The sequence below is a fragment of the Primulina huaijiensis genome, chromosome 10 (assembly GCF_012295235.1).
Source record: "Primulina huaijiensis isolate GDHJ02 chromosome 10, ASM1229523v2, whole genome shotgun sequence".
NCBI classification, from domain to species: Eukaryota; Viridiplantae; Streptophyta; class Magnoliopsida; order Lamiales; family Gesneriaceae; genus Primulina; species Primulina huaijiensis.
In genome coordinates, this window is record NC_133315.1 from 1,821,182 (window position 1) to 1,842,385 (window position 21,204).

Genomic DNA, 21,204 nt, shown 5'->3' on the forward strand with positions numbered 1-21,204 from the left:
GTGAGACCGTCTCACCTGTTAATTTTGTTATATAAATATGCTATTTTAGTCATCAATGAAAAAATAATTATATTTATGCAAAAAATATTAATTTTTATTATAAATATGAGCAGATTTGATCTGTCTCACTAATAAAGATATGTGAGATTGTCTTACAAGAGACCTACTCTTTTCGATATCATGTCAACACAATAAAATAAGATTGGAAGGCAAAAAAGTAAAAGCTAGTAGACAAAACTAAATTATGAAAATTTAATAAACCAAACTCAAAAAAAAAAAAAAAAATCAGAGGACAAATATTATGGGATATTGATGATACTAGCTTTATGTACACATCATTTTAATTTTTGCATATTATTCTATGATTGAACTGTTGCATTTTTTTAACGGTACTAGCTTTATGCATATATATTATATTAATTTTTGTTAATGATTTACGTAGTATAATTAATTTATAATTTTATATTTCTAGTGATTTTATATGGTATAATGAATTATTAATTTAATTAAAGGTATCCAAGTTAAATTTAAATAATAAATATCTATCAATTCGAATTACTATTATATTTTTTAGAATTTAAGATAGATATTGCATGTTTGCAGCATGTGTGTGCATGTTTGAATGGGTTAATAGTTACCATCTCAATGTTCAAATCTATACTATACGTTTCAGTTTGTGAAATACGTGATCATTTTATCATTAATCAAGATTTTTTTTATCAATACTTTCTGAGACGAGCTTGTCACACATGATTTGTCCAATGTAGTTTATCTGACTAACGTGGTTTCAAGCTATTGAGCTAGGCCAGAGATTTACCCAGTGTGTATCGAAAGATAGAGGCCTCATGTTCTCACATCATAAAAAAAAAAATCTATACTATATATTATCAAGTATATAGTAATAATAATAGAAAATGGTACATTAATTTATCTGCTTGAAAATTTAGGAATTTATAAATGTACTTATAAATAAATTGTAATTTAATAACTTTTTCTGAAATATAAAAGAACGAATATGAAACTTGGAAAACGGGATTTCGAAGAATCCCAAAAAAAGGTGTGTTTTTTATTAAAAAAATTACAAAATGGTGTTTTTTTTTTTTTTTTTTACTTTTTTATTATAAATAAATATTCAGATTTATGGGGGTGCTTTCGGTAATTTCGATTTCACTTTATTTAATTTTATTCTACTTTTTTTCTTTAAATTAATAAAAAAGAGACGCGTACAGGTTGAAGTCATATGTCGTATGAACACAAATCCCGATTCGAGATCTTCGACTTTGATTCTCTCATTTTTCTTCTCCGATTTCCCGATTTTCCAATCTCCGGGCACTTCGCTACTTTGATCGGACCCAACAGTTTCTTGCACACATGGGTAAACTTTCGATCAGTTTCTGTTTCAGTCAATTGTTTTGTTCTTTTTTCAGTTAAACCTCTCAAATTGAATGGTGTTTTGTTTAATTGTCAATGATTATGTTATGAGCTTACAAGGGCAATCTTCTTATTTATTGTATTCTGCGTGATTTTACCTATACACTTCGGTTTCGGTTTGTTGCAGTAGAGTTTGGATAAGATTTTCTGTTTTGTTCTGGTTATTTCTTGATGTTACTTCTGATGAAATTGATTTTGTAAGTTTGAGTTATAGGGTTTTTTTAGGTTGAATTTATTTACGAGTTTGTTAAGTTGTTTCGTTTGTCTTTTTTTTTTTCCGAAGTAAAATTTGGACAAGGATTTCTTTTTCTCTGTCTGTTTATTCTTTTGATGATATCTCAATAAAACTTAATTTTGGTGTCGATCTTGTAAATTAGGGTTTTCCTGGGTTGAAGTGATTTGATGGCTTTCATAATTTCTGTTCTTGTTTTTCTTGACTATTGCTCTTTGATTTTTAACTTCGTTGGAAGATGGACCTTGTGTATGATATTTCTTGAAATTCAAAATATCTATCAACTATCGGCTATCATATGGTGATTTGGATGATTAAATTTTGGAGAACATCAGAAATGTTGTAAAGTAGTGGAGATTCAGAATATCATACGGTTGCTTAATTTTGGACACGAATATATGAGTTATCTTTGTTTTCCCTTATGATTTTACATGGTTTTCTCAATGCACCTGCTGAGTTAATTATTGGATCAGCACTCTTTCTTTCTTGTGCTTCATGTTAATATATTTTCTGTTCATTTTATCCAGATAAAAGCATCGAGTGTTGTTCAACTCATCTCATAGATGGGGATGGTACTTTCAATGCTTCTGGAATCGATAAATTTACGAAAGAGGTCAAACTGGCAGAATGCGGTCTTTCTTATGCTGTAGTAGCCATCATGGGCCCTCAAAGTAGCGGTAATAGTTTTGGAACAATTTTGTATTAGTAACTCGATGTTTATTTTATAGTCAATAAACGTGTGATGGTCACCGATGGATGATCTTGAGCCCAGGCTCAAGCTTCGCGAATCAAGTTGCAGTAAGACATAATATTCCGGAATCTAGATACATGAAGAAAATATCATTTCATATTGTTCGATATGTATTTTACAAATTATTTGAAAAAATTAGTACAAATATTTATCTGTCTACTATGAATTGCCAATAAATTGTGTTTTGATCGGTTCAAAATCTCTACTTTAAAGCATGCTTAAAGTTAAAGTGCACTTTTGTACTTAAGGTTTGGCAAGATGTGTTCGTAATGGTCTTGATGCGCTCTTCGCTACAGAGTTTTGTCTTGGCTTGCATTTCATTGCGCCTTGAGCCTGCACGCTTGCCTTATGAGCTTTTGATAACTCGAGTTCTTGGATTCTGGCTTGGTTAACTTAGGAATTTTTTCTGCACCTCTTTGAGACCTAGCACAGATACATGGTTTTTCTACAGGGTTCTGCTCATAGATCCCTATTATTGATAATGTGGATGGATGAAATTATTTGTTCATTATTGGTGTTAACGACTGTCAATAATTTGCACCTTCTTTGTTTTTGACAGGGAAGAGTACACTGTTGAATCACCTCTTTGGTACAAATTTCAGGGAGATGGATGCTTTTAAGGGGAGGTATGCGTATTTTGACTCTCATGTTTCGTTTGATTCCTTATTAAAATTGAATGTACCTATTATTTCAACTTATTAGGTCTCAGACCACAAAAGGTATATGGATGGCACATTGTGTTGGAATTGAACCATGCACACTTGTAATGGACTTAGAGGGTACTGATGGAAGAGAACGAGGAGAGGTTAATATAAATTATTTTGGGCCCTATCCATTAACTAGCATTTCAGCTCTGAGAATTCTTATTAGCTTTGAAGTATCGTCATCAGTATCTCTGAATTGATTGCTGGCTGACCATTTAGCTCTTTTTCAGGATGATACGACCTTTGAAAAGCAGAGTGCTCTTTTTGCCCTTGCTGTTTCAGATATTGTATTGATAAACATGTATGAGTGTTGCATCTTGATATAAGTGAACTAAATGTTGCATTCATGAAATTGTTTTTTATCATTGAATAGTTATACGATTAATCAGTTGTTGAACTGGCGGAAAATACAATTTTGCAGGTGGTGTCATGACATTGGCCGCGAACAGGCTGCAAATAAACCTCTGTTGAAAACTGTATTTCAGGTAAATTGAGATGTGATATGTGCCAACATTTAATTTAACTGGTGATGGTTTAACAATTTCTTTATGTTTTACAGGTTTTGATGAGATTATTTAGCCCTCGTAAGACAACTCTGATGTTTGTTATTCGTGATAAAACAAGGGTAATTTCTCCCTCTTGTTTGTCATTAGTTAATACACTTGAATATATTGACAGCTTCAAAATTTTCTGGACCATTGGGTCCCTTGAATAATTTGTTGGATGCTGGAGGATTTTTTTTTAATTTTTGTTCTATTGCAGACACCATTGGAGAACCTGGAGCCAGTTTTGAAGGAAGACATTCAGAAGGTACATGATTAACAGCGTTTCATTTTTTTTGGCCTTAGTATGGTTGGTTTCTAACTTTTTTCTTCATTGGAAGATATGGGATTCTGTTCCTAAGCCACAAGTTCACAAGGAAACTCCAATAAGTGAATTTTTCAATGTAAGATGCTTGATTGGTTAGACATGCTCTTTATCTTACCTCTATGTGTTGTAAATTTAACATGAGTTCTCTCTTATATGATTGAATGATAAGGTTGAAGTTGTGGCTCTCTCTAGTTACGAAGAGAAGGAAGAACAATTCAAAGAACAGGTTCAAGCTCTTTTTGTCTTCATGTTATAACGAATATTTGGTTCCGCTATTCGGCAATTTTTGCATTTGCATGTTTCTGTTGGAAAAAAAGGATGCCCATGTGGTTATTGGAGAACTGAATCATACTTTTGGACCCATTTTTGTGATAGTTATATAATATCGTTTCTTGCGCATGATATCAACATTTACTTATTTAAATACGTTTTTCTAAGTTATCATATAAAATTCTACAAAGTTTTCTGAAGAATTTGCATTTAAAGTAGGCGAATGAACCATATTGCACCTTACCATTTTTAATGTCTTGTAATTTTGTTAAGGTGGCGAACCTAAGACAGCGATTTTTCCATTCCATTGCACCTGGTGGGCTTGCTGGGGACAGGCGTGGTGTCGTTCCTGCTTCTGGGTTTTCATTTAGTTTACAGCATATATGGAAGGTCATTAAAGAGAACAAGGATCTTGACCTTCCTGCTCACAAGGTTTCATCCAAATCATCTATATAGAATCCACAATTAAATTGTTGAGGTAGTTTCTCATTGAAATTTGTCTTTCTTTTATTAGGTTATGGTTGCTACAGTGCGTTGTGAAGAAATTGCAAATGAGAAGTTCTCTTCTTTTGCTACTAATGAGGTACTTCTCCAATGACTCGTGTGGATGTTTCTTTTTGAAGGAATAAAATTTGTCTATGGACATTTTTAATTGTCTAATTGTTGGGTTTCATACATCTAGGAATGGTGTCAGTTAGAACAGACTGTTCAATCCCAACCAGTGCCTGGATTTGGAAGGAAGCTCACATCAATTCTTGATGTTTGTCTTTCGGAGTAAGTGAGATACTTATATTTTTTTGGTATGCTAATCATATTTGTCTTGTAGGAGATGCTGTTATTTTAATCTTCCTCCATGCAAGCATTCTTGTTAGATTCTGTTGCATTCTCTATACAAGAGGGTTACGAATGTTTTGCTTTGACCAGTCTGATACTATCTAAAGACCTTGTACCTCTCTTGACTTGTGATTGTGTTCATTAAAGTGAACAATATAATCACTCATCAGCTAACAGCGTGTCTGAAGGATGTTCCTCATATCTGATCGCTAAATGGAGACTATGGGAGGACTGAAAAATTCATTCAACCATATCTGAATTTCCTTGCTGTAGTTTCACGGTTACTACGAAGAGCCTATGAGCTTGTGAATTTGGGTTCATGAAATTGAGTTTTTTTTAATCTTTTTTCAGCATTTAATATTTGCGTCCAAGTTCATTGAACAAATGATAATCCTGCTTTTAAGATTTTGGGGGACTAAATACATGTATCTTGTATTTTCTATGATAGGTATGATTCCGAGGCCACATATTTTGACGAAGGTGTTAGATCTTCAAAGCGGAAACATTTGGAAGAGAAGCTTCTGCAAGTAATACTTTTAAGCTTGCATGTTGATTTTACTTTTGCCTGCACATAATGTACACGAAACTTCATTCCCCTTTTTACACTTACATATGTTACTTGGATGTCTTTTCGTATTGAATATGACAAGTATTTTGATATGCATGGACTGATTTATATGATTATTGAAATTTGACCTTCTGGACATTGTTTTTATGCTGACAGTTTTTGCTTTCTTGTTTGTATTAGCTTGTTCACCCAGCGTACCAATTCATGTTGGGACACATACGCTCTGGAACCTTGTATAGATTTAAAGAAGCTTTTGCTAGTGCCTTGAATGGGGGGAAAGGATTTGCAGTGTCTGCACGGGATTGCACTGAGTTCTTTATGTCACAGTTTGACAAAGCAACTGCAGGTACAAGAATTTATGCTAGCCTTCTCTATTTCTGCATAATATCAAATGCAGTTATTCATTTATTTATTTTAAGCGAATTCCTTGGAAAACTCTGAATGAAGCACATTGGCATCAACATTTGAAGTTTAAATTTCTTCTAGTGGCCGATACTCCAGTATTCTGGCCCCATGATTTACCCTTCACGTGATAGCAACCTCTACTCTCGATGATCTCGATAAAATTATTATAGCGTGTCAAATGAGCTCCTTTTCAATGTTCATTAGCCGATATGCTAGATATGGTGGAAAATTAGCTGTAACTCTGAGTTTTGTAGATGCGGACATTAACCTAGCAAATTGGGACTCTTCTAGAGTTAGAGAGAAGCTCCAACGCGATATAGATGCACATATTGCCGAAGTTCGCGCTGCCAAGTTGTCTGAACTCACAACCAAGTATGAGGTATGGAATTTTTTAGTTACATTTGTGATAGTAAAATTTCTTGCCCCTTTCAAGCGCAAGTGAAATGATTGTTGAAAAATTATTTAAATGTATTTTGCTAGAATATATTGTCGTTAGTTACATGTATTATGTTGGGCAATTTTATTGTCATTGGTTACCTTCATTAATGTTTGGGTTATTAATTCGTCGTGGAACTCCATCAACATAAAAGAGCTGGTGGTGTGTAAATAGTTTTTGGTTTTATCTCATGTTGCCTACAAAGTTTCTGTCCATTTCTGGCCTGTATACTGTCCGATGAATGCTGATGATTTTCATTGGCAGACAAAACTGAATGAGGCATTATCTGGACCTGTTGAATCTTTATTGGATGGAGCTAGTGATGAAACATGGCCTGCGATAAGAAAACTTCTTCGGCGGGAGACTGAAGTTGCTGTTACTGGGTTTTCAAGTGCACTTTCTGGTTTTGAAATGGATGAGGCCACAAAGAGTAAAATGCTATCAAAGTTGGAAGATCATGCTAGAGGAATAGTTGAAGTGAAAGCGAAAGAAGAAGCTGGAAGGGTTTTGATCCGTATGAAAGACAGGTCCTTACTGTGTTTTTGCTAATATCTTGACCTACAATGCAAACATTTTGAAGCTCCTTTATGTTTCTATCAAGAGGAACTGATCAGGCCTATTTTGCAGGTTTTTAACGTTATTTAGCCAGGATTCTGATTCAATGCCACGGGTCTGGACCGGCAAGGAAGATATTCGAGCAATCACCAAAACTGCTCGTTCTTCTGTATGATTTTCTCTACAAGTGCCTCATGTGACTAATGTTCTAGTTTTTAAAGGGATATTTATTTATATATATATATATGTTTTTTCTTGTTTCTGTCCCTAGTCTTTGAAGCTATTGTCTGTCATGGCTGCCATCCGCCTGGATGATGATGTTGATGCAATTGAAAATACTTTGTCCCTTGCTCTTGTGGAACCATCCAAGAGTGGGACTTCTACAAATAGGAGTAATTTGGTGGACCCTCTTGCTTCAAGCTCTTGGGAAGAGGTGGTTTGCGTACTTCTTTAAATACATTCGAGTGTGCAAAACATTACTTTTGAAAGAAATTGATCCTGCAATTGAAACGACAATTAGATTCACTATGTAATGTGATGAATAATTTGTTTTGTAAGCATCTGTGCTCCACCTGGATTTGAACTAATTGAGATTTGGAAAATTTGAGTAATTTGTGTTTGTATGGCCTTCTGTTGAGCTTGTTTCTGCGTATTAAATCCACTATGAACCAATTCTTGACTTATATTACATTTTCTTAAACCCAGGTTCCATCGTCGAAAACCTTGTTAACACCAGTTCAGTGTAAATCTTTGTGGAGGCAATTTAAAACCGAGACAGAGTATACTGTTAGTCAAGCCATTGCTGCTCAGGTAGGCATGCCTACCCATTGCTTCTGTCTCATACTGTAATAGGTCACGTTATAACACTTCTGCAAGCATCTATATTTATGCATCTCCATACTTTAGGGTTAAAATATATGATGGAGATTATTTACCGGAAATTAATAGACAATTACTATCTTATTTGTCAACTTTCAGGAAGCTAGTAGACGAAATAACAACTGGTTGCCGCCTCCATGGGCAATTGTTGCGATCGTTGTCTTGGGTTTTAATGAATTTATGACTCTGTTGAGGTAGCTTATCTTTATTGTTGTCTGGGAAGTGGTTGTTAATTATAGGTTCTTCACCTTTTGTTAAAATCTGTGCGCTGGAGGATACTTATGCTCATTTTTTGACAGGAATCCTTTGTATTTGGGCATCATTTTTGTTCTTTTTCTCCTTATAAAAGCTCTTTGGATGCAATTAGACATCTCTGGTGAATTCCGCAACGGAGCTGTAAGTGAATTATTACTTAATTACTTATTTAATATCTGTACTATCCTTCTTTAGTTTAACAAAAAGCCTTTCTGCCGCACTTTTTGTTAGACATCTACTATTCATTCACATATTTTGTAGGTCTAATAATCTATATTACCGAGGCTTTTCTTATAATGCATCTTGATGAGGCAAAATGGAAATCATCAATTTGAAAATTCTTTGAGAATACAGAAGTATTCCCAAGTACACTTAAATGGCTACTGTCTTTTATTTCGGTTTGAGCGACGTGGAATTTTAAACATTAAAATATTCTCGTGGCTTTGAAATGGAATTTATCAGAATATCCTGGATGCATGACCTCCTCGCGCCTATTCAAACTGCTCTGGTTAAGCACTTGGTGCTTTTCTATGATTCATCTTTGTGTAGATTCATTCTGTTGGCGATAGTAGTTCGTGAATAAGATTTTTCTTTTTTTGTACTTTGGGAGTGGTACTCGCAATCATTTTAAAGAAACAGGATTGGAACTTATGATATAGCTTTCATAATGACAACCATAATTTCGATCAATTGATTTTTCCTATTTTTGGTCTGATTTGTTTTCATTCTTTCTTCATTCCTTTTTGTTCTGCGTGCAGCTACCTGGAATACTCTCAATATCCACCAAGCTTCTCCCTACTATCATGAACCTTCTAAGAAAACTAGCTGAGGAGGGCCAAAGACCTGCTAATTCCGGTCCTCAACACAACTCTCCATTTTTGGCGAAGAACTCGACAAATGATCAAAGTCACATGTCATCGGTTGCTTCCTCTGAGGTAACTTCTTCAGAAAATGGAACAGAATATTCTAGCCCCTTGGTGCATCACAAAGCTCAGTAAGCTCTTAATCACACACCTTTTTACTCGAACCATCCTTCACATGATTATCTAAAGTACAATACCGAGCTCACACATGGTTGATCCTAGTTATGTCACCTTAAAGTACATGAAAAAACATGTCCCGAAATCATGCTTTTGTCTAATAGTTGGGATGTCAAGGATGTTGTTTTTAGTCAGTAGTGCCCTTGTTCGTATTATTTTCGTCCACTGGTTTCGGTTTTGTATCATCAGAAACTAAATCCTTGTGTGTATTTCTTGAACTGCCCCATTTTATATTTATATATATGAGAAATGTAATTCTTCGCACACAAGCTTTCTGCTACTGAACTTTCTACTGAACTCGACTCGACTCTAATGTATGTAAGGGTTAATTAACGGTGAGTGACAAATTTCTGTCTCGCTTGTTATATATAATGTTAACCAATATAAGGTGAAGCATTGAAGTCACAAAATATACGGGAAATTGGTTTTCAGTCCCCAGCCGTCGTTTTTTTTTGTGTTCAGTCCCTGGGTATTTTTTTAGTACCACATTTTCACATGAAGTGTACCACATTTCTACATGAAGTGTACCACAGTTTGTATGACATAGTACCACAATTTTGTGGGTAGGGACCCAAAGAAATGTTTTGATTGAGGATTTTTCACCAACTTCCCCCAAAATATATATGTAAATAAATTCAGGTTGTAAATTGTAATAACAAGTACTTCGATTTAATCCGATTTGAATGAGTGGAAAAATTGGACCCAAATTCTAATACGATAACAGTTATCGGTAGTGGTCATTGAAGAGCACTTGAATGCAATTTACTGAATTGATATTTTAGGGGGCTCGAACTAAAAATTAAATCCAACAAATTAACCCACCAAATTAAATCCAACAAATTAACCCATCTTTGCATTTTCTTCCGAGTTTCTTGAGAAATATGTTATAAAATATAATTATTACCCGCCACTGTTGCACACGTGTGTATAATATAATACATGAAGATTATTATATAGATTAGGTGTCTTGTGAGACGGTTTCACGAATTTTTATCTGTTAGACGGGTCAATACCACCGATATTCACAATAAAAAGTAATACTCTTAACATAAAAAATAATATTTTTTCATGGATTACTCAAATAAGAGATCCGTCTTACAAAATACGACCCGTGAGATCGTCTCAGATAATTTTTTTTCCTATTATGTATTGAACACAATTAATTAATTATTATTATTACAAAACATGTGAGTGAGACTCGACAACTTCAGCGGTCCACTCCAATGTATTTATCAAGAAATTTGGAAAATATTAACACATTTTCAAAAAAATTTAATATCTTAGTAGAATATATTATTCTTGCGAATTGGGTCTGTTTGAGATTTTTCTATCCTAAACATGGAAGGCGTTTCCTCTATGATGTGTCTTTTTTTAGTAATCGGATAATCAACATATGATGACAACTTTCATATAATAATATTTTGGTGTAATTTTTAATTTAATTCTTTCTTATAATAATTTTTTATATCACATAAAATCATTTAAAATTTTGTGTGTTAGTTTTAATTTAATTCTTTCTTATATAAGAAATGATAAAATCATTTAAAAATTCAAAAGTTTGGATAGGAATAACGAAAATATTTTTGTAATTTAAAAAATTTTGGAAGGTGGATATGATAATGATAAGGAATATTATAAAATAAAGTTTTATAATATTTTTATTGAATGAAAGTAGAATACTTTTATAATTTTAGAAGGGTATTGTGGATATTTTTAAAAAAATTCACCGTGACATCAAAGTTAGTTACTCTATGTACATCAAAATTAATAATACAATAAGTATAATATAATGTTAGGATCGGTGGAGTATTGAGAAAAGGAGGTTGACTCAAACTTTTCATTCTTCCGCTTCTAAAAAGTGTGCTTTAGACTTTTTAAGGAGTTAGAAGCTGGTCTCGTTATGTTATACGTGCAACAGACTGCTGAAAAGTGCGGAAACAGTCCACAACACTTAATTAAACAAAAAGAACGGTAGAAGGTAATGTGACACAAAGTTTGTTTCTGGATGTTCGAAAGACAAAACCCTTATATGTCTCTACTTCTTCTATTTTCAGAAAGTATGGTTAGAAGACTTTGATCGATACACACTTATCCAAACCCACTTCAGCAGGAGTAACACTTGCTTACTGAAACTCCTAGTATTACAGCTCAACACTTTATGAACTCTGGTTCAAGGAAAGACTCTTTCCTCAAATTATAAACACTTCACACTTTAGAGTAGATAATACAATAAAAGAGGGTGATTAATGATAACACAAATAATATTTGAATTCGATAAGTCTTAGAGCGTGTGCTTGTCTTCTTTTTAGGCTTTTAGTATATATGAGAAGCTTGAGTGCATGAATGATTGAAGTTGCCGAGAATTATTTGTGAATCATCAAGAAACTTTTTTTATAGTTGATCTCTAACGTTAAAAAACAAACGTCTTTTTTTATCTATTAGGTATTTTTGTCACAAAAAATAAACTTGTTATTTGTTTTGTGATCAAAATGATGGTAAAAAATTAATGGTATTGTACGATCAATAAACGAGATATATTAAGTTACAGAACGACCATTTAAATAGAAAATTTTTCTGACAAATATTACAACTAAGTGAACAAAATCACTTCAATATAAACAATTATGCGATTTGTAGTTCTACTGAAAGTTATCGTTGATATATAAGAAAAATTAATCTATCTTAAAACATAGACTAACTCGTATGTAAGTTCCCGGGAGCTCTCATGTAAGTTTCCGAGAACTTTTTACCCGGGCCGAGAAGCGTACCTCACTTGAGTGCATCAATATGAGCTACTTTATGCTTGGCAATCATTACAGTCATGACCACAAATGTTGGCGTGTCAGAATAACTTGTCAGAATCAGGGTATGGGTAGCCATCTTACCATACTTTGCAGGTGGACACTGAAAACAAGGTAATAATGGGATTTCCTCCTATAAATAGCAGATATACATCTCATTTACAGATTCTAGAATTTTGAACTGTCAAGTACTCACGTATATTCACACATATACAAGCTCTGTGGTATCATACTTACATTGTCTGCAGGTCACAGTATAAGCCACATATTACAGAGATATGCCTTCATTACATATATATATTTCTTGCTTATTTCCTTAAACACAACATTTATATCATCATCCGATGGATTGCCCCGACTCAGCTCATCAAATTCACCCAGATTACATCATTATCGTTGACAGAGCAGCAGTTGTCTACTTAAAAATTTAACATTTCAACATAATAATAAGACTTTAAAGTTACCACTTTTGCTTCTGGTTTCTCGGTAACAACCGATATATCATCACGTCACCACAACTTTAGTGTTCTATCATATCATATTATAAAAATAGATGTGAGAAATCCACGTTATGTAACGATGTTGAGATATAAGGAAAATTAATCAATCTAAAACATAGACTAACTCGTCGGTTTGCCATCATTTTGTCGAGGAATCTTCGTCCTATCAAAAACAAAAAAGACCCTCAAATACTGACACTTTACTGTACGGTTCCATAAATTGGAACGATTCTCCTCCACCAAAACCTCAGGCAACTGTATTTCCAGCCTAGCTAGGTAGCTACAACATTGATTTCATTTCACAGAAATGGGAAATATTACAAAAGTACACAAGTAGAGAGTAGTAGAGGAAAGATTAATTGCACAAATTGAGGATTCGGTTGAAATAGTATCAATATTATAAGACAAATTTGATTTCATTGAATTAAATTTTGTTAGGTGGTTTCATGCATGGGACACTCTACCATTAATATCTATATCCAACATTATTGAAAATAAATGTAAATAAAAAAATTTTATCCTTATAATTTAAAGGGTCTATAATTATTATGAAATTAATGGCTTTGATTAATTTCTTCTTCAATTATCAAAAGACAAGAAAACAGTTGGATGATTCAAAAGATTGAATTCCCTTGTTGTTTAGCCGTAGGAGAAGTGTAAGGGTAAGGTTCACCTGATCAATGTAGTTATACTAAAAGCATATATTTTGAGAAAAATATATACAAAAATTGTGGTGGATGTATATATATACTTCGCCCCAATTTGATCTCGAAGTGCGTCGTTTCAGATCAATGATCCCTCGAACTACTGTTTGGTACATGACATTGAGATAATCGAATGGCGTGTAGGTGTAGTATGATAAACTATATGATATTCGATCTATAAATTGAACGATTAATGATCGATTACACTAAACAATACCTCGTCGTGTATTTATATTTTTTGTTTTCAATTATATTTCACATACATGCTTAAGAAAAAGAGCAACTTGACCTCTTAAGTAAGGCAGAAATGAACAAAAATTCGATGAATCAATGGACCATATTTGGATGAGAATTGAATTCAAAGTCAGAAAAATTTCTTGGGAGGGGATATTTTAGTTTCTTTTTACTAGATAATGACATATACGTATCTGTCTGATGTTAGGAAATATTTTGAAATTGAAAGCTTAACATTCTAACGTGGAAAATATTTGTACGTACTTTTCTTTTTCAAGTCCATAATTATGGTCTGGTCTTGCTCAACTGTTTCAGCAATTTGTCACATCCTATGTTTAATGTCAAAACAAACAAGATCCTCGCCATCGAATAAGAATCAACGTTGCCAAACAAGAGGAGATTTATGATATTTTGAGGATAAAATTTTGTATTACTATTTTTGTCCATTTTTTTTTTCAGCTCATATGTCTTTATTAAGACAACTTGTGTTAATTGGTGTTGAGTCTTCTTCTATACGACTTCTTACCAGAAAACTGCTGTTGAAAACGAATCCTATATTACTATAATTGAATGTTTTTATATTGTTTTTTGTAGTATAGCAATATCCAAACAACAAGAATTTGATGGAAATCAGTTCCTATCTATATGAGAGAAAATGGAGTTTGTGTGCAAAATGAACTTTCTCATACTTAGATGTATGTAATCTGTTAAAAAACTGTTAAATTCTAGTTTTGAAGAATTACATTGACATACCCACATTTTCTCCCATTCTTTTCTTTTATATATATATACCTATGTATTTGTTGGGTGCAATAATTGTCCTTGCTTGGTAGAGCGATCGAACCGTGGTGCTTGAGTTGCTGTGCGGTTTAAAAGATTTGAGTTGCACCATTACCACCAGCTATAGCTTTTGGTAAATCGGTAAGCACTCGGTCCTACAATTGATATCAGAGCCAAGGTCACGGGTTCGATTCCTATTGATTGCAAGGAGTGCAATTATTTTGATGAAGATTGTTAGGTGCAATAATTGTCCTTGCTTGGTTGAGTGATCGAACCGTGGTGCTTGAGCTGCTGTGCGGTTTAAAAGATTTGAATTGCACCATTACCACCAGCTATAGCTTTTGGTAAAGCGGTAAGCACTCGGTCCTAAAGTATTGTAACTCACCTATGCTCACTCTTGATACAAGAATATATTTGTAACACATGTATATACCACTTATGTATTTAAGCCTAAAATCCTACTACATCATTCATCAAGAAATCTAATAATTTCTTTATTCCAAACAAATCACTAATCTTGTGATAATGAAAGGTCAATTTGAGTAAAAAATAATTTGATATATGTGAAGTATTGGTTGAATAACAATTTGGTATACAATTTTGTTAATGTTCTAAATTTGTGCATATTAACTGGATTTCGGTCCATTTCTGATTAGATTTAACTAAAGTGTATTTCTCTATTTATATAAAAAAAATAATGTTAAGAAATATTATATCATAAGTTTGATAATGACAAATAACAATATCAAATAGTTTCAGGAGTCCAGTTACTGTTTCTTTGTATTTTTCGGATTTTAGACTGTTGGATCAACTTAGATTTCTCAACATAGTATCAAGCTCAAGTTGCAGGCAGAAGATCATCACTTGTATATATTTCAAACCGGAACATCTTAGATACAACTGAAGTCTGACCGTTCAACTCCAACTAGTAAGATATTAATAGTTCAAGATGGAAACTTCACGTCAAGCCGTTAAATGACTATCAGCGACCATTGTAGCATCATATTAACTGCTGATTGACATAATGTTTTCAAAAGTATCAAAGAGTCGATCAAATTTTCAGAAACTAAGAGCCAAAGCTGTAAAAAGCAAAGAAGCATCAAATGTTACAGAGGAAGCATTAAATGAACATTTAATGCTTTGTACGGAGAAGAAAAGTTGACGATACCATTTTGTAGGGAGTTAGTAAGGAAGATCGTTGAAACTTTTTCGACTGTTGAAGCTTTTCAAATATAAACATACGATTCAAAAGTGAAGAAACATGATAAAACAAAAATAACGATAACAAAGAGAGACCATTATATATTTTCAATCTGCATTACAAGTTCTTGAGCATGATTATTCTTTCAATTTCAAGCTGCTCAACTTAGCACACGTTTACCAGACTACATCGGATATTCTAATGATCACTTTGTGCTACGCTATCAATTCAAGCTTTCAAAGCTAACCGTTTTTGTTTGTATTGGGGTTTCGGTTCCTTATATAGCCAGAAGATGTTGTCTGATCACTAAGAGTTTCAATTTATGCAGTGATATGTCCCGATCAAAGTGAGTTGTTAAAAAGTGTTGTAAAACCAAAATTTTCTGTTAGATTTCTTCCTAGGTGGAAGAAGGGTGACATAAGATTATTCTTCTCCGAACATATATAAATTATTCTTTATTTTATGCACTTTTTATTGCTTGTTTGCATATCTAGCTATTTTTTTAAATTGTTGCTTATATTAAATAAATATTTTATCACTTGTTTAGCCGGACTATTTTCACACTCGTCTATTTTAGCAAGGTTCTAAAAAACGGTAAGTGGTAAGCATGATGCCAACATAAAATATAATATTTGTCTAACTATTATGTTATTAATAAAATTTTATATATAAGTCAACCATCCTTTTAAGTTTACTACAACCTTTATATTCTAAAACTTTAACATTTTTCCAACATAATATATAGATATTTAATTTATTATAACCTTTATATTGTGAAACTTTAACATTTTTCCGACATATATAAATAGATATTTTTCAGATTGAATGTTACTATCCTTGATTCTAGCAGTGACAATGAGATAGTTCTAAGAAGAATGGTTGGAGTCATATCGGAATCAAGTTCTGCCTTACATGAAGAAACCACACATAATCAAGCCACTGAAAAAATTGAGCTGGTGAAAAATCACCAGCCAGATATATCTCAAGAAGAGGATGTCGCATCTGTCAATGAAGATAAAACAATCCAACAACAATATCCAAATGGATTTGGATCAAGTCTCCGGTGAAATAAAAATCATTCACTCAAGCTGGTTATCGATAATTCGACCAGACCACACGTATTAGAACTAAAAAAATAAATGATAGATGAGTTCTTACATGATGCATTTGTCTATCAACTTGAACATAATAAGATAGATGAGACATTAAAAGATTCAAACCAAATAGATGCAATGCAGAAAGAATTTAATCATTTTGAGATAATCAAGGTTTGGCATCTAGTTCTCCTACCATCTAATCAACTTGTTATTGGAACTAGATGTGTGTTAAAAAAATGGATGAGAATAGATCAATTGTAAGAAATAAGGCTAGATTTGTAGCTCAGTGATATATACATGAAGAGTACATTGACTATGATGAAAATTTTGCTTCTGTTGCTAGACTTGAGGCTGTTATAATATTTCTTGCATTAGTTGCATTTAAAGATTTTAAAGTTTATCAAATGGATGTTAAGTCTGCATTTCCTAAGGATTTCCTTAATGAAGAAGTATATGTTGAATAACCACCTGACTTTGTAAATCACATTCATCCTAGTTATGTTATATACTTGACAAGGCATTGTATGGATTAAAACAAGCTCTTCGTGCATGCATGGTAATATACATTATTGATATCACAATGTACAAATGCTTTATTGGCTCATTAATATGTCATATTTGGCCTTTAACCAGCAAGACGTCATGTTTTTTGTTTGCTTATATGCTCATTTTCAGGCTAATCATAAACAATCTCATTATACTGCAACTAAATACATTCTTAAATATCTTAAGGGTACTCCATGCGTGGGTGTTTGGTATCCCAAATACTCGAAGCTTTAACATTATTGGCATTTGAGATGCAAATAATTCAAGTTGCAAGATCGACAAAAAGAGCAACGATAGATCATGTTAGTTTCTTTGAGAAAAAAATATCCTGGTTCAGCAAGAATCAAATATCAATTGCCACATCAATGGCTGAAGATGAGTACCTAGCCGTTGGGAGTTGCTGCACATAATTATTGTGGATTCAGCAACAATTGCAAGATTATGACATTCAAGCCGTTGAATCACCAATCTTCCTTGATAATACAAGTGTCATGGAAATCATCTGCATTCTTGTCTCACGCTCTCGGACCAAGTATATTGACATTAGACACCATTTCATATAAGATCATGTAATGAGAAAGGACATCCGGCCAACCGCTAGCATCTTCACTAAGCCATTACCCGACGCTCATTTTTCTTTATTTCATAATATTTTGGCATAGTATATTTAAATTAATGCATAAATTCAGGGGAAACTAAGGTCGAGCCGATAAAACAATATGTAAAGCTGACACACAACTCTGACCGCTACGACTAGAATTTGTGAAAACTTGAGTTTATCACATGCTTTGATTGTTTCCTTCTGAAACATATTAAACGGTCCAATTAATTTTATTTTTAATGCTTTCAAATTTTGAATTATTTCAAATCCTGCGTTTATTTTAATGGTTATTATTAGCATTTAAACTATTTTTATTTTTACTTGGATATATGTACGGACCAAAGTCACTTTTGGACTTCTCAAATTTTAAAATTTCAACTAGTGACATACAGAAATGTGGACTGTCATGTTTATCACATCAAATCGTTAATCACAATTGTTAAATAACACAAGTACACTTGGTTATAACATTTGTTAATTAAATTAATATAGCTCGACATAATATATTGATAAATTAGATAATCTCGTCAAAAACATAACTTATGAATTGAAATTCAATAATTATAGAAGATTAAGACGTATGTGAAGCAATATCATAACAATTATTTGATTTATTAATAGATTTTATATTGTGTTTGTTTTTTTCCTTTTATTTCAATGTTAATTTATTTTATTAATTAATTTTCTAATCATTTTAGTTAACTAAAGAATTATGATTGTGATAAATTTTTATATATCGATCTATGTGAGACGATAGTCATACTTGTTACACTGTATTAATAATTAACTCGTCCACTCGTGTTATTATCGTCTCGGAGAGATTTAATTATCATACATTATTGTGTTTGAAAAGTCTGAAAGAAATACAATTAAGATTTGGTAAAACTTAAAACCCAACAAATTCACGTATCAATTTAAAACATTTAGATATTGTAGCATTATATAATCTATCTAATCTAATTTCTAATAAAATGTAAAATAGGTATTTTGTGAGACGGTCTCACGAATCTTTATCTGTGAGACGGGTCAACCCTACCGATATTCACAATAAAAAGTAATACTCTTAGCATAAAAAATAATTCTTTTTCATGGATGACCCAAATAAGAGATCCTTCTCACAAAATACGACCTGTGAGACCATCTCACACATCTAAAATGTATGGACGAAACAAAATTTTAACATTTTTTTTAACTTCTGAAATATGATATTCAAACATGCCTAGTTTTTAATTAAAATTAAATGTGCCATTTTTCTGATAAAAATAGGCACATTAGTCAAATTTAATCGGAAATTGGCAGGAATTCCAGTCAATCTATACTCAAAATTAAATCATCGAGTAAATTTTTAGAGTAAAAATATTAAATCTTGATGCAAAAATTAAAAAGTACACAAAAATTATATTTTCCAGCTGGGTAGATAGCAAATTTTCATGTGCAATTGTCTGTGTAGATTAAATGCGACAGATCTGAGTTAGGGCCTCACATTAATTAATGTACATCCAACCCATGTCTTAAATCTTAATTTTTTTTTATATAAAAAATATATTTATTAACTTTATTTACTATAAAAACTTTGCTCCAAGTCTAAGGAATAATAAACTAAATATCATTAACATTTATTCAATTAAATATATACTTAAAAATTGTATCTCGTCACGCCATATTTTCTTGTAAAAAAAGTAGTTGTAGTTTCAAATTTTATTTTATTTTTTTAAAAAAAAAACCAATTCTAATTCTAAGATATAAAATTAAATAAATATTTCTATGTATAAATGTGCATGTGGCGATGAAAAGCAATTAAGACAGTCCTTGCTACCTTAATATGAAAAAAAAAAATAAAAAGAATAATTACTTTGATGAAAGTATACGGTTAGTAAATAATGAAAATGGCCCACACTCAAATTTATCACCTAATAATCCATGATGTGTGTGGTCGTTGGTGAAGGGTGGGTGGAACGATCAAGTTATATGTCATTACTGATTATGACAATCGAAACATGATGTTGAATTATTGTACGGTTTAAAATATATGAACTGTACTGTTATCACTAATTATATCTTTTGAATGATATCAATGTTAAAGTCACGAGTTCGATTATCATTGATCGGAAAAATGCAATTACTATGAGAAAGATCGTTGAATACATAATTATAATTGTTAGTTATAATAATCGAAACTTGACGTTTGAGTTATTTTAAAATTTAAAAGATTTTAATTGTACCGTTAACATCAACTATAATTTTTAGTAAAACGACATATGCTCGATCCGACATATATAAACATAGATATAATAAGAGTTTCAAGAAAAACACTGACTCATAACCTGAATGTCTACTACTTCATATAAACATTATTAAAATAATATGTATCTTTTGTTGTGAAAAAGTAAAAATTTACGGTAAAAAAGTAAAAATCTCAAACTCTCAAAATTATCACACTACACACTTTATAATATTTTTCTCTCAACTCAATTGTGATTTTCTTCACAAATGAGAGATCTATTTATAGAAAATTTTTACAAATAATCCAAAAATAAAATACATCATTACCTACATCATCACACACTAATTTTCAATATTCAACACCTAATTTTACCTAATTTTCAACATTCAACATTCACATTTTCAACACAAATATTTAACACATTTTTAAATAATTTTTCAACACTCCCCCTTGTGATGATGATCATAATGATTGTATACATTACGTGTTTTTATACTGCCTCGTTAAAAACCTTACTAGGAAAAACCCATTGGGATAAAAACCATAGTAAGGGAAAAAGAGTGCAGTCACGTAAACTCCCCCTCATGTTGACACGAACAATTCTTCACAAATTTCGTAGATTGCGCATCCCAATATTATATATGTGCTTTCTGAATATTGTCGTAGGAAGTGCCTTTGTGAAGAGATCTGATGAGTTTTCACTTGATTGAATGTGACGAACATCAATACATTTATTCTTCTCAAGCTCCTTGGTGAATGCGAAGAACTTAGGAGGAATATGTTTAGTTCTGTCGCTTTTTATGTATCCTTCTTTCATTTGAGCAACACATGCAGCATTATCTTCATATAGTATCACAGGCTTCTCGTCGAATGATAATCCGCATGAGATTTGGATATGTTGAGTCATTGATTTTAACCACACACATTCACGGCTTGCTTCATGTAGTGCAATAATCTCGGCATGATTTGATGAAGTTGTTACAAGTGTTTGTTTCTGTGAACGCCAAGAAATTGCAGTGCCTCCACGAGTAAATACATATCCAGTTTGAGAACGTGCTTTGTGTGGATCAGATAAGTATCCAGCATCGGCATAACCAATTATACTTGGATTAGCATCTTTTGAATACAAAAGTCCCAAGTCTGTCGTTCCTCGTAGATAACGGAATATATGTTTAATTCCGTTCCAATGTCTCTTTGTTGGATATGTGCTAAATCTTGCCAATAAATTTACGGCAAAAGATATATCAGGCCTTGTACAATTTGTAAGATACATAAGGGCACCGATA

General features: G+C 32.4%; 1 protein-coding gene across 2 annotated transcripts; it reads left to right on the forward strand.

Annotated features, from left to right (window-relative positions):
* Window positions 1-1,219: 1,219 nt before the first annotated feature.
* Window positions 1,220-9,448, forward strand: LOC140986092 (protein ROOT HAIR DEFECTIVE 3). Of its 2 annotated transcripts, none has more exons than XM_073454084.1 (23): window positions 1,220-1,375; window positions 2,191-2,340; window positions 2,974-3,040; window positions 3,117-3,219; window positions 3,349-3,419; window positions 3,540-3,603; window positions 3,678-3,743; window positions 3,881-3,928; window positions 4,002-4,064; window positions 4,158-4,214; window positions 4,532-4,690; window positions 4,773-4,841; window positions 4,941-5,032; window positions 5,541-5,619; window positions 5,841-6,006; window positions 6,320-6,444; window positions 6,766-7,028; window positions 7,129-7,225; window positions 7,328-7,492; window positions 7,762-7,866; window positions 8,035-8,129; window positions 8,235-8,331; window positions 8,949-9,448. In XM_073454084.1, exons 1-23 carry the CDS (start codon window positions 1,372-1,374, stop codon window positions 9,186-9,188), a joined length of 2,445 nt encoding a protein of 814 aa, XP_073310185.1. In that variant the 5' UTR covers window positions 1,220-1,371; the 3' UTR covers window positions 9,189-9,448. The 2 variants fall into 2 exon arrangements, with proteins under 2 accessions (XP_073310185.1, XP_073310186.1); XM_073454085.1 differs by having other exon boundaries at window positions 7,328-7,489.
* Window positions 9,449-21,204: the final 11,756 nt, after the last annotated feature.

Bases quoted from the DNA above. Each gene is read 5' to 3' on its own strand.
- LOC140986092 (XM_073454084.1), top strand. The intron at 3,420-3,539 runs GTATGAGTGTTG...ACAATTTTGCAG, and splicing joins GATATTGTATTGATAAACAT to GTGGTGTCATGACATTGGCC. The intron at 7,029-7,128 runs GTCCTTACTGTG...CCTATTTTGCAG, and splicing joins TTGATCCGTATGAAAGACAG to GTTTTTAACGTTATTTAGCC.